Source organism: Ranitomeya imitator, chromosome 2, assembly GCF_032444005.1.
Source record: "Ranitomeya imitator isolate aRanImi1 chromosome 2, aRanImi1.pri, whole genome shotgun sequence".
NCBI lineage: Eukaryota > Metazoa > Chordata > Amphibia > Anura > Dendrobatidae > Ranitomeya > Ranitomeya imitator.
The window spans coordinates 376,925,023-376,939,494 of NC_091283.1; the positions used below are offsets into that span (position 1 = coordinate 376,925,023).

Genomic DNA, 14,472 nt, shown 5'->3' on the forward strand with positions numbered 1-14,472 from the left:
ACCTCTCCAGTCAGCAACTCAATCATCTTGTAGGTGAGTTCTAGGATCTTCTGGTCATTGATGTCCTCATGGATCAGGGGGTGAGGTGGAGGCCTCGTGATTGGGCTCAGGGGTCTTCCCCATCCCTCAGACACAGGGTCCTGACAGCGATCACTAGAGGTCTTCTTCACCACTGTGTAATCCTGGTAATGGAGAGACACATTAATAAATCTCACTACAGACATTTCCAGAGTCCTCACCTCTCCAATTCTGTCCATCTGTTATTCCCATAGATGAGAATGATGTAATGTGACGTCATCAGAATCTCTCACCTCTCCAGTAAGACGGAAGAGGATCTCCAGGGTGAGGTGTAATATCCTCTCCGCCATCTTGTCTCTGTCCATATCCATCTTTGATGGGTAAATCAGGAAAATTTTCTTTTGTAGAAGATCTTCACTGAGAGGATCCGATATTGTAGAGACCTGAATGAGAAGATGAGCCGATGTAACATCATAAGAATCCTGTGTAATAATACAATTACTGGAGATAATAAGGGAAACATATGAGGAGATTTATTATTTTACAGTATTTAGTTTCCTTCTTTACATCTACTAATAAAACCTATATATTTAGGCCACAGACAACAAGCAGTTTCCTCCTCGGAGTCGGCAGCTGAATACGTTTCTCATAGACTCATCTTCCATAATGCTAATTCTCGTCTCATTTACCGACCCTGGAATCGGCATTAGCAATACTGCAGGAGATATTCATTACACGCGACATGAGAAACAACTACTTCATGATGAGGACGACATCTTCATCTTCTACTACGGCTCTAGAGACATATTTGGCCATAGTCGGTCACTGACTCCATCACCACCGGCCGTCTATATGAAGGTTTCCCGTCTTCCCCGCACTGTAATCTTCTATCACGTTAGAGCTCAGGTCTGATTCACACACAGAAGTTTGAGGCTTTTAGAAAAGATTTTTTGTTTCCACAATCAACGCGGACAGAAATGAACAAATATTATAAAAGTCACCGACAGATGGAGAAGTCCCATCTATGATCAGCTCTAATCCTGCCATCTCCACCGTTCTCATTACACAAGTATAAAACATATAATACTGGTGGATAAAACAAGACTGAACACAAGATCTTCACCGGCGTCCACACATCATAGGGAAGATCTCCTGACACCTTCTCTCCATCTACCTGATGATCATGAGGAGCATTGGGATCTTCTTGGTTACAGTCCTGTGGAAGAAGAGGACGGGGACATCTGTCTGGTGTTGTCCTCTTACTGGATAGATCTGCAGGAAACACATACAGGGAGTGAATTCATTCTTTACATACAGATAATTATAGGCCGTGTGTATTTAGTCCTGTCTATTACCTGGAGATGAGAGGGGCTGGGGAACCTCCATTATGACGTTCTTGTACAGATCTCTGTGTCCTTCTAAATACTCCCACTCCTCCATGGAGAAATAGACAGCGACATCCTGACACCTTATAGGAACCTGATACATACAATGATACCATCATCCCCCGATCCCTTCATAGTGTTACTGTATAATGTCCCAGCATTCCCAGCAGTGTCACCTCTCCAGTCAGCAACTCAATCATCTTGTAGGTGAGTTCTAGGATCTTCTGGTCATTGATGTCCTCATGGATCAGGGGGTGAGGTGGAGGCCTCGTGATTGGGCTCAGGGGTCTTCCCCATCCCTCAGACACAGGGTCCTGACAGCGATCACTAGAGGTCTTCTTCACCACTGTGTAATCCTGGTAATGGAGAGACACATTAATAAATCTCACTACAGACATTTCCAGAGTCCTCACCTCTCCAGTTCTGTCCATCTGTTATTCCCATAGATGAGAATGATGTAATGTGACGTCATCAGAATCTCTCACCTCTCCAGTAAGACGGAAGAGGATCTCCAGGGTGAGGTGTAATATCCTCTCCGCCATCTTGTCTCTGTCCATATCCATCTTTGATGGGTAAATCAGGAAAATTTTCTTTTGTAGAAGATCTTCACTGAGAGGATCCGATATTGTAGAGACCTGAATGAGAAGATGAGCCGATGTAACATCATAAGAATCCTGTGTAATAATACAATTACTGGAGATAATAAGGGAAACATATGAGGAGATTTATTATTTTACAGTATTTAGTTTCCTTCTTTACATCTACTAATAAAACCTATATATTTAGGCCACAGACAACAAGCAGTTTCCTCCTCGGAGTCGGCAGCTGAATACGTTTCTCAGACTCATCTTCCATAACGCTAATTCTCGTCTCATTTACCGACCCTGGAATCGGCATTAGCAATACTGCAGGAGATATTCATTACACGCGACATGAGAAATAACTACTTCATGATGAGGACGACATCTTCATCTTCTACTACGGCTCTAGAGACATATTTGGCCATAGTCGGTCACTGACTCCATCACCACCGGCCGTCTATATGAAGGTTTCCCGTCTTCCCCGCACTGTAATCTTCTATCACGTTAGAGCTCAGGTCTGATTCACACACAGAAGTTTGAGGCATCTTAGAAAAGATTTTTTGTTTCCACAATCAACGCGGACAGAAATGATCTGATCCCAAAGTCTCCATGTACAGTGATTTATGGGGTTTATTTCTGGCCTTAGGCTTTCCTATATTACAAGAAAAACAGCAGAAAAAAACAGATATTGAAATGTTTCTAAAGAAAATTGGCTCCAACAATTCTTGTAAAAAGAAAAAAACATGGAAAAAGCAGAAGACACATTTTATAATTTTTAACATGTTAAACATTTATTAAAAAGAAATTAATCATTTTGTGCCCCAGAACATAGATGTGCACCGCAGGGACAGCACAGATGAGGCTTCAACAAAAACCCTGGCAGTTTAACCACTTACTGCTGTGAAAAGCAAACATGGCATCTAAGAAGGTGACAGAGTTTGGCTGAATGCCCCCCGCCCCCAAGTACTCGATAGTATGGGGTGGCCTAGTTATTACGATACTTACATGCCTAATAATGGGGTCTGGGCTGCAATGTATGAAGGTCTTTTAGGCCGGGCCAGAGGCAGCGTCCAATAAGTTACCTTTTAACGCCCCCATACACACAGGGTCGGACTGGCCCACCGGGAGATCGGAGAATCCTCCGGTGGGCCCGCCTCCCAGTGGGCTCTCCCCCTCACCAGCAACAGACTCTGAGTCCTGCCTCATTCATTAGTGCGTGCTCTGCCCTGTATTAGGATTGAGTGCACCCAGCGGTGAGTTCATTATTCCATACCCGGTGCCAGCCATCTGCACTGCTCAGCAACAAGTGATGTGAGCGCTTCCTCATCATTTGCTGTAGCTTCTACTGATCTCGGCGCTCAACGCTCTATCAGCTGTGGTGTGCTGAATGAGATCAATAGAAGTGGCAGCAGGTGATGAGAAAGCGCTCACCTCACATCACTTGTTGCTGAGCAGTGCAGACGGCCGGCACCAGGTATGGAATAACAGACCACGCACAGCACAGAGCCACAGGCTGTGAAACTGCACTGTACAGCACACAGCCTCTACAGCGGAGTAGATTTTTTGAGAGCAATGGCATGATGTCACCAGAAGGGGCGGGGCCTCCATCAGACCAGTGACCAGGAAGCAGCGTTGTTCTGAGGCTGCTGGAGAGGAATGAAATGAGAGGCTGCACCATGGAGCCCCGTGAGGAGAGGACCGAGGGGCTGCACAATGGAACTGTGTGAGGAGAGGACTGAGGGGCTGCACAATGGACCCTTGAACAAATAGGAATGAAGACCCAGGATTCAGTGAGAGCGGTGAGAGGATGTATTTTGGAAAGGGTTGATGTAACTGGAGTGGGGCTTGTATAGGGAAGATGATGAGGGGCTGTGTGGAGAAGGGGAGATGATAATGACTGGCTGCATGGAAAAAGGGTCATGATGAGGGGCTGTGTGAAAAGGGGGATGATGATGGGGCTGTATGGAAAAGGGGGGGTGATGAGGGGACTGTGTGGAGAAGGAGGGATGATGAGGAGCTTTGTGGAGAAGGGGGGATGATGAGGCTGTGTGGAGAAGAGGGATGATAAGGGGCTGTGTGCAGAAGGAGGGATGCTGAGGGGCTGTGTGCAGAAGGAGGGATGATGAGGGGCTGTGTGCAGGAGGGATGATAAGGAACTGTGTGAAGAAGGGGGGATGATGAGGGACTGTGTGGGAAAGGGGGGGGTGATGAGGGGACTGTGTGGAGAAGGAGGGATGATGAGGGGCTGTGTGAAGAAGGGGGGATGTGTTATGATCCGGTGACCTTGGAGCAGCATGAAAACTTTCACTGGAGTAGGTGGTAACTATACTGATCGCAAATCCTGATCTTAACACCGCAACTAGAAGTTGCTGTGGGGTGTACCTAACAAGCCCTAGACACCTCGTCACAGCCGGAGGACTAAATACCCCTAGAGATGGAAATAGGAATACTATCTTGCCTCAGAGCAGAACCCCAAAGGATAGGCATCCCCCCCACAAATATTGGCTGTGAGTAGGAGAGGAAAGACACACACAGTCAGAAAACAGGATTTAGCACAAGAGGCCGCTCTAGCTAAAATAGGAAAGGATAGGACAGAGTTCTGTGCGGTCAGTATTAAAACCCTTCCAAAAATATCCACAGCAGATTATACAAAAATTCCTCCATCTAACTAAAGACGTGGAACGTATATCTGCAACTCCAGAGACTACTAAACTCAGAGCAGGAATACAATCAAAAACAAGCACACAACTTGTGTGCCATAGAAAAAGAAACAGACACTTATCTTTGCTGAATTGGCAGCTAAGCAGGAGAAGACAGACAGAGATCAAATCCTTCCCAAGAAACATTGACAACTGGCAAGGACTAATGAGTCCTGCAAACCTAAATACTCCAGTCAGAACTGCAATCAGTAGATACACCTGTCCAGGACTGCAGCCCAGAGACAACTGCATTACCACCTACAACCACCGGAGGGAGCCCAAAAGCAGAATTCACAACAGTACCCCCCCTTGAGGAGGGGTCACCGAACCCTCACCAGAGCACCCAGGCCGATCAGGATGAGCCAGATGAAAGGCACGAACCAAATCAGCGGCATTGACATCAGAGGCAAAAACCCAAGAATTATCCTCCTGGCCATAGCCCTTCCATTTGAAAAGGTACTGAAGCTTCCGCCTCGAAAAACGGGAATCCAAAATCTTCTCAACAACATATTCCAACTCCCGATCAACCAACACAGGGGCCGGAGGATCAACAGAGGGAACAATGGGCTCAACATATTTCCGCAATAAAGATCTATGGAAGACATTATGGATAGCAAAAGAGGCCGGAAGCGCCAGTCGAAAAAACACCGGATTAATAATCTCAGAAATCCTATAAGGACCAATAAACCGAGGCTTAAACTTAGGAGAAGAACCCTTCATAGGAACATGACGGGAAGACAACCAGACCAGATCCCCAACCCGAAGCTGGGAACCAACACACCGACGACGGTTAGCAAAACGTTGAGCCTCCTCCTGAGACAGCACCAAATTGTCCACCACATGAGCCCAAATCTGCTGCAACCTGTCAACCACAGAATCCACACCAGGACAGTCAGAAGGCTCAACCTGCCCAGAAGAAAAACGAGGATGAAAACCAAAATTACAAAAGAAAGGCGAAACCAAAGTAGCCGAACTAGCCCGATTATTAAGGGCAAACTCGGCCAATGGCAAGAAAGCCACCCAATCATCCTGAACAGCAGACACAAAGCATCTCAAATAAGTCTCCAAAGTCTGATTAGTTCGCTCGGTCTGGCCATTTGTCTGAGGATGAAACGCAGAAAAAAAAAGACAAATCAATGCCCAGCCTAGCACAAAAGGCCCGCCAAAATCTAGAAACAAACTGGGAACCTCTGTCGGACACAATATTCTCCGGAATACCATGCAAACGGACCACATGCTGAAAAAAACAACGGAACCAAATCCGAAGAGGAAGGCAATTTAGGCAAAGGCACCAAATGAACCATCTTAGAGAACTGGTCACAAACAACCCAGATAACCGACATCCTCTGGGAAACCGGAAGATTGGAAATAAAATCCATAGAAATATGCATCCAGGGCCTCTCAGGGACCGGCAATGGCAAAATCAACCCACTAGCACGGGAACAACAAGGCTTGGCCCGCGCACAAGTCCCACAGGACTGCACAAAAGAACGCACATCACGCGACAAAGAAGGCCACCAAAAGGACCTACCAACCAAGTCTCTGGTACCAAAAATGCCAGGATGACCAGCCAACACGTAACAGTGAACCTCAGAAATCACTCTACTAGTCCATCTGTCAGGAACAAACAGTTTCCCCACAGGACAGCGGTCAGGTTTGTCAGCCTGAAATTCCTGCAGAACTCGTCGTAAATCAGGGGAAATGGCAGAAAGGACCACCCCTTCTTTCAGAATACCGACCGGTTCTAAGGCCTCAGGAGAATCAGGCGAAAAACTCCTAGAGAGGGCATCAGCCTTAATGTTCTTAGAATCCGGAAGGTACGAGACCACGAAATCAAAACGGGAAAAAAACAAGGACCATCGAGCCTGTCTAGGATTCAGCAGGATTTGGCAGACTCAAGGTAAATCAAATTCTTATGATCGGTCAATACCACAATACGGTGCTTAGCTCCCTCAAGCCAATGTCGCCACTCCTCAAACGCCCACTTCATAGCCAACAACTCCCGATTGCCGACATCATAATTGCGTTCAGCAGGCGAAAACTTACGGGAAAAGGCGGCACACGGTTTCATTAAGGAACCAACAGGATCCCTCAGACAAAACGGCCCCTGCCCCAATCTCAGAAGCGTCAACCTCAACCTGAAATGGAAGAGAAACATCCAGTTGGCGCAACACCGGAGCAGAAGTAAATCGACGTTTAAGCTCCTGAAAGGCAGAGACAGCCGCAGAGGACCAATTCGCCACATCAGCGCCTTTCTTCGTCAAATCGGTCAAGGGTTTAACCATGCTGGAAAGATTAGCAATGAAACGGCGATAAAAATTTGCAAAACCCAAAAATGTCTGAAGGCTCTTCACGGATGTGGGCTGAATCCAATTATGAATGGCCTGAACCTTAAACGGATCCATCTCTATAGACGATGGAGAAAAAATAAAGCCCAAAAAAGAAACCTTCTGCACCCCAAAGAGACACTTAGACCCTTTCACAAACAGGGCATTGTCACGAAGGATCTGAAATACCATCCTGACCTGTTCCACATGAGACTCCCAATCATCGGAAAAAAATCTAAATATCGTCCAAATATACAATCAAGAACTTATCAATATAAGTCCGGAAAATATCATGCATGAAGGACTGAAAAACAGATGGAGCATCTACATCACGCAATGCAGGATCTCCTGGCAAGGGAAAATGCCCAGTCTTGAGGATCACCACGTAACAAAGAAATAATGATTTTTACTTGTTGAACTGGGTCACCAGAGGAGCGGGGTTTCAAAGCAAGAAACAATTTACAATTATTTTTGAAATTCAGAAACTTAGATCTATCCCCAGAAAACAAATCAGGAATTGGAATTCTAGGCTCTAATATTGGATTCCGAACTACAAAATCTTGAATGCTTTGTACCCTTGTAGTGAGATGATCCACACAAGAGGACAGACCTTGAATGTCCATATCTACACCTGTGTCCTGAACCACCCAGAGGTAAAGGGGAAAAGAAAGACAAAACACACTGCAGAGAAAAAAAAAATGGTCTCAGAACTTCTCCTATCCCTCTATTGAGATGCATAAACACTTTGGGCCACCTGTACTGTTATGGACCTGGTGGTTAGGAGCACCCGGAAAGACCTGATGGTTAAACTCACAGGACAAGCTCTGGGAAGTGGGAACTCTGCTGACCGCAATCCCTAATCCTATCACACACACTAGAAATAGCCGTGGAGCGTACCTGACAGGCCTAGACGCCTCGACACAGCCTAAGGGCTAGCTACCCCTAGAGATAGAAAGTAAAGCCTACCTTGCCTCAGAGAAATTCCCCAAAGGAAAAGGCAGCCCCCCACAAATATTGACTGTGAGATAAGATGAAAGTCACAAACACAGGAATGAAAGAGGTTTCAGCAAAGGGAGGCCAGACTACCTAAACAGACAGAGGATAGAAAAGGTAACTTTGCGGTCAGCACAAAAAACTACAAAAGACCACGCAGAGTGTGCAAAAAGACCCCCGCACCGACTCACGGTGCGGAGGTGTCACTCTGCCTCCCAGAGCTTCCAGCTAGCCAGACAGAATCATATTAGCAAGCTGGACAAGAAAATAAAAACAACAAAATAAACCAGCAGGGACTTAGCTTCTGCTGGAGTAGACAGGTCACCAGAAAGATCCAAGAGCGAACTGAACCAGTACTGGAACATTGACAGGTGGCATGGAGAAACGATCAGGGTGGAGTTAAATAGAGCAGCCAGCCTAAGAATTAACCAGGTCACCTGTGGAAGGAACCTCAGAACCAGCAGCTCCACTCACAGCCACCAGAGGGAGTCCATGGACAGAACTCGCCGAAGTACCATTCATGACCACAGGAGGGAGTTCCAAAACAGAATTCACAACAGTACCCCCCCTTAAGGAGGGGTCACCGAACCCTCACCAGAACCCCCAGGCCGATCAGGACGAGCCAAATGAAAGGCACGAACCAGATCAGCAGCATGAACATCAGAGGCAACAACCCAGGAATTATCTTCCTGACCATAACCCTTCCACTTGACCAGGTACTGGAGTTTCCGTCTCGAAATACGAGAATCTAAAATCTTCTCCACCACATACTCCAACTCCCCCTCGACCAACACGGGGCAGGAGGGTCAGTGGAGGGAACCATAGGCGCCACGTATCTCCGCAACAACGACCTATGGAACACATTATGGATGGCAAAAGAAGCTGGAAGGGCCAAACGAAATGACACAGGATTATGAACTTCAGAAATCTTATAAGGACCAATGAAACGAGGCTTAAACTTAGGAGAGGAAACCTTCATAGGAACTCCAAAGAGACATTTAGACCCCTTCACAAACAAGGAATTAGCACGAAGGACCTGGAACACCATTCTGACCTGCTTCACATGAGACTCCCAATCATCCGAAAAGACCAAAATATCATCCAAATATACAATCATGAATCTATCCAGATACTCTCGGAAGATGTCATGCATAAAGGACTGAAACACAGATGGAGCATTAGAAAGCCCGAATGGCATCACCAGGTACTCAAAATGGCCCTCGGGCGTATTAAATGCTGTTTTCCATTCATCGCCCCGTTTAATACGCACAAGATTATACGCCCCTCGAAGATCTATCTTGGAGAACCAACTAGCCCCCTTAATCCGAGCAAACAAATCAGACAGTAGCGGCAAAGAGTACTGAAATTTGACCGTGATCTTATTAAGAAGGCGGTAATCGATACAAGGTCTCAAAGAACCATCCTTCTTGGCCACAAAAAAGAAGCCTGCTCCCAACGGTGACGACGACGGGCGAATATGCCCCTTCTCCAAAGACTCCTTTATATAACTCCGCATAGCGGCATGTTCTGGCACAGATAAATTGAACAGTCGGCCCTTAGGAAACTTACTACCAGGAATCAAATTAATGGCCCAATCACAATCCCTATGAGGAGGTAGGGCACCGGACTTGGGCTCATCAAATACATCCCGGTAATCCGACAAAAACTCAGGAACTTCTGAAAGAGTGGAAGACGAAATTGACAGCAATGGAACATCACCATGTACCCCTTGACAACCCCAGCTGGACACAGACATAGATTTCCAATCCAATACTGGATTATGGACCTGTAGCCATGGCAACCCCAAAACGACCACATCATGCAGATTATGTAACACCAAAAAGCGAATATCCTCCTGATGTGCAGGAGCCATGCACATGGTCAATTGAGTCCAGTACTGAGGTTTATTCTTGGCCAAAGGCGTAGCATCAATTCCTCTCAATGGAATAGGACACTGCAAGGGCTCCAAGAAAAAACCACAGCGCCTGGCAAACTCCAAGTCCATCAAATTCAAGGCAGCGCCCGAATCCACAAACGCCATAACAGAATAGGACGACAAAGAGCAAATCAGTGTAATGGACAAAAGAAATTTAGGCTGTACCGTACCAATGGTGGCAGACCTAGCGAACCGCTTAGTGCGCTTAGGACAATCAGAGATAGCATGAGTGGAGTCACCACAGTAAAAACACAGCCCATTCTGACGTCTGTGTTCTTGCCGTTCAGCTCTGGTCAAAGTCCTATCACACTGCATAGGCTCAGACCTATGCTCAGAGAATACCGCCAAATGGTGCACAGCTTTGCGCTCACGCAAGCGCCGATCGATCTGAATGGCCAAGGACATAGACTCATTCAGACCAGCAGGCGTGGGAAATCCCACCATAGCATCTTTAAGGGCTTCAGAAAGACCTTTTCTGAAAATTGCCGCCAGGGCACACTCATTCCACTGAGTAAGCACAGACCACTTTCTAAACTTCTGACAATATACCTCCGCTTCATCCTGACCCTGACACAGAGCCAGCAAGTTTTTCTCTGCCTGATCCACTAATTTTGGTTCATCATAAAGCAATCCAAGCGCCAGAAAAAACGCATCTACATCACGCAATGCAGGATCTCCTGGCAAGGGAAAATGCCCAGTCTTGAGGATCACCACGTAACAAAGAAATAATGATTTTTACTTGTTGAACTGGGTCACCAGAGGAGCGGGGTTTCAAAGCAAGAAACAATTTACAATTATTTTTGAAATTCAGAAACTTAGATCTATCCCCAGAAAACAAATCAGGAATTGGAATTCTAGGCTCTAATATTGGATTCCAAACTACAAAATCTTGAATGCTTTGTACCCTTGTAGTGAGATGATCCACACAAGAGGACAGACCTTGAATGTCCATATCTACACCTGTGTCCTGAACCACCCAGAGGTAAAGGGGAAAAGAAAGACAAAACACACTGCAGAGAAAAAAAAAATGGTCTCAGAACTTCTCTTATCCCTCTAATGAGATGCATTAACACTTTGGGCCACCTGTACTGTTATGGACCTGGTGGTTAGGAGCACCCGGAAAGACCTGATGGTTAAACTCATAGGACAAGCTCTGGGAAGTGGGAACTCTGCTGACCGCAATCCCTAATCCTATCACACACACTAGAAATAGCCGTGGAGCGTACCTGACAGGCCTAGACGCCTCGACACAGCCTAAGGGCTAGCTACCCCTAGAGATAGAAAGTAAAGCCTACCTTGCCTCAGAGAAATTCCCCAAAGGAAAAGGCAGCCCCCCACAAATATTGACTGTGAGATAAGATGAAAGTCACAAACACAAGAATGAAAGAGGTTTCAGCAAAGGGAGGCCAGACTACCTAAACAGACAGAGGATAGAAAAGGTAACTTTGCGGTCAGCACAAAAAACTACAAAAGACCACGCAGAGTGTGCAAAAAGACCCCCGCACTGACTCATGGTGCGGAGGTGCCACTCTGCCTCCCAGAGCTTCCAGCTAGCCAGACAGAATCATATTAGCAAGCTGGACAAGAAAACAAAAACAACAAAATAAACCAGCAGGGACTTAGCTTCTGCTGGAGTAGACAGGTCACCAGAAAGATCCAAGAGCGAACTGAACCAGTACTGGAACATTGACAGGTGGCATGGAGAAATGATCAGGGTGGAGTTAAATAGAGCAGCCAGCCTAAGAATTAACCAGGGTACCTGTGGAAGGAACCTCAGAACCAGCAGCTCCACTCACAGCCACCAGAGGGAGTCCATGGACAGAACTCGCTGAAGTACCATTCATGACCACAGGAGGGAGTTCCAAAACAGAATTCACAACAGAGGAGGGATGATAAGGGGCTGTGTGTAGAAGGGGAGATGATGAGCTTTGTGGAAAAAGAGGGTGATCACGGTCTGTGTGGAGAATGGGGGAGTGAGAAAAAGCATCTTGGTACATTGCTGAGTTCACCAATAGAAATTACTCAAAGTGAACTGCTGTGAACTCACCTCTGCACCGTGGTACTTTGTCACTGTGCTAGTGGGGATCTCACCAAGGTCACCGTAGTTCAGGGGCCCAGCTGGGAACACAGCCTCAGTGACCTGCCTTAACCTCGATGAGGTTACCCAACGCTAGTGACCGGAGGTAAACTTTATACCTCTGATAACAGCTGCGGGTTCACATCATTTGACAGCATGTGAACATCAGCTGTCTGACTGGCGAGGATGATTTTACCGCTGATCAGAAGCAGTGTTTGCCGCGCTGTCTTGCACCTCACAGAGTGTTAAACACTGGATGTTCGGGACCACCATTAAAGTGAATGGGGTCCGGGTACTGTTCTGTATCCCAACCTGGACTTTTTTTTTTTAACTGTTCACTTGGACCCGAACATCCAAGGGATTGTTCATCTCTAATCCTGTGTCTAGTGTGTGACTGGTATTTGTATGCTGTGTGAGTGTGTCATGTATAGCGTGTGACTGGTGTGTGTCCTTTGTATGTATCCTGTGTCTACCGTGTGACTGGTGTGTGTCCTTTGTATGTATCCTGTGTCTAGCGTGTGACTGGTGCGGATGTGTCATGTCTAGTGTGCGTATGTATGTGGCACATGTCTAAATAATAAAATCTTTCTGTTTTTATAGAATATCATTGTTCTCGGCAGCACTTGTCTTGTTTACCCAAAATTATCTGCTGCAGATAAGGGTGCTTGACTAGATGGAAGCTAAAGGAAGACTCTGCAGCTAGCACCCTTTAAGCATGGTGGGCCCTTAGAATGATGTTCTCTGGTGGGCCCAAGCTACTCCAGTCCGACGCTGCATACACATTAGACTAAAGTTCCATGAAATCACTGATTTCGGGGGTTTGGGCGACTATATAATGTATTTGGGGGCCTCCTAACAGATGATGTCAGGGCAGAGAAGGATCTGACATCCTGAATTTCAGAGGATAATCCGTTTGTTCTTCCTGTAGATAATCCTCCGCTAGAGGAGTCTGGGGGCGACTCTCTCATACAGACCCCAGGAAAGCTGGAATATTTGTGTGTATGGGGGAGTCGGGAGAGATGGCCGTCTGCCAAATGACCGTTCAGCCATCTCTTATCTCATGTGTATGGGGCCGTTAGTATTACACTGACAGCAGTGATGATACACGGCACTACAGTAGTACAGTGGATATACAGATATATACTGTATACAGGGGAGATGACACACAGGTATATACTATATACAGGAGGAGATGACATACAGGTATATGCTATATATAGAAGATGACATGCAGGTATATACTATATGCAGGAGGAGATGACACAGGTATATACTATATACAGGAGGAGATGACATACAGGTATATACTATATATAGAAGGAGATGACATTCAGGTATATACTATATATAGGGGAGATGACACACAGCAGGTATATACTATATACAGGGGAGATGACATACAGGTATATACTATATACAGGAGATGCCATGCGTGATGGGAAAATAAGAGAAGTGAGGTGCTATAACTAACCACAGATATTTACTATGCCCAGGCAACGCCGGGCTCTTCAGCTAGTCTAATATATAAAGCTGAATGTGTGTGTGTGTGTGTGTGTGTGTGTATGTGTGTATGTCCGGGATTGGCATCTGCACCGTCGCAGCTACGGCCACAAAATTTTGCACAGTCACACGTCTGGACCCCGAGAGCGTCATAGGCTATGTTGTGAGGCGAAATTTTAACCCCGCGCGTTCCAATTCACCAAACAATTTTGCCCCTATCTACATAATGGGGAAAAAAGTGAAAGGAAAAGTGTTGGAGGCGTCGCAGCTACAGCCATAAAATTTTGCACAGTCACACGTCTGGACCCTGAGAGCGTCATAGGCTATGTTGTGAGGTGAAATTTTAACCCCGCGCGTTCCAATTCACCAAACAATTTTGCCCCTATCCACATAATGGGGGAAAAAGTGAAAGGAAAAGTGTTGGAGGCGTCGCAGCTACAGCCACAAAATTTTGCACAGTCACACGTCTGGACCCCGAGAGCGTCATAGGCTATGTTATGAGGTGAAATTTTAACCCCGCGCTTTCTAATTCACCAAACAATTTTGCCCCTATCTACATAATGGGGAAAAATGAAAGGAAAAGTGTAGGAGGCAAATTGACAGCTGCCAGATGTGAACAAGGGGGACTTAAAGAATGAGAGCGATGGCGCCAAAGAGTATATACCGTACAGTTGCTAAGGTGGGGCCTCGACATGGGATACTCACCACACACGGGGATATGAACACACACAAAATGCGCCACACACTACCACATGCTTGAACACATATTACCCTCAGCACACATTTCACCACAAATACACCAACCTCGCCACATAAAAGTTGAAACACAAAAGTCGCCACTCAAAACTCGCCACGCGCAGAACTCACCACATGCAAAAACTAGGCAATTGCAAAACTCGCCACAAGTGCAAAACTCACCTCATGGAAAACTCGCCACACGCAAAACTTGCACACGT

General features: G+C 46.3%; 1 protein-coding gene across 3 annotated transcripts in view; it reads right to left on the bottom strand.

The window, feature by feature from the left end:
• LOC138664027 (zinc finger protein 585A-like) overlaps positions 1–14,472 on the bottom strand; it is a 61,084-nt gene that overhangs the window by 17,335 nt on the left and 29,277 nt on the right. For 2 of the 3 annotated variants that reach the window (XM_069750434.1, XM_069750433.1), the window contains exons 2-8: positions 2,351–2,636; positions 1,889–2,038; positions 1,580–1,759; positions 1,374–1,497; positions 1,193–1,290; positions 312–461; positions 3–182 (exon numbers count right to left, since the gene is read on the bottom strand). In XM_069750434.1, the coding sequence (XP_069606535.1) occupies positions 3–182; positions 312–461; positions 1,193–1,290; positions 1,374–1,497; positions 1,580–1,759; positions 1,889–1,966 (810 nt within the window). In that variant the 5' untranslated portion in view covers positions 1,967–2,038; positions 2,351–2,636. Of the gene's footprint in view, positions 1–2; positions 183–311; positions 462–775; positions 957–1,192; positions 1,291–1,373; positions 1,498–1,579; positions 1,760–1,888; positions 2,039–2,350; positions 2,637–14,472 lie in introns of those variants that run through there. The other variant, XM_069750435.1, reaches the window with a different exon arrangement.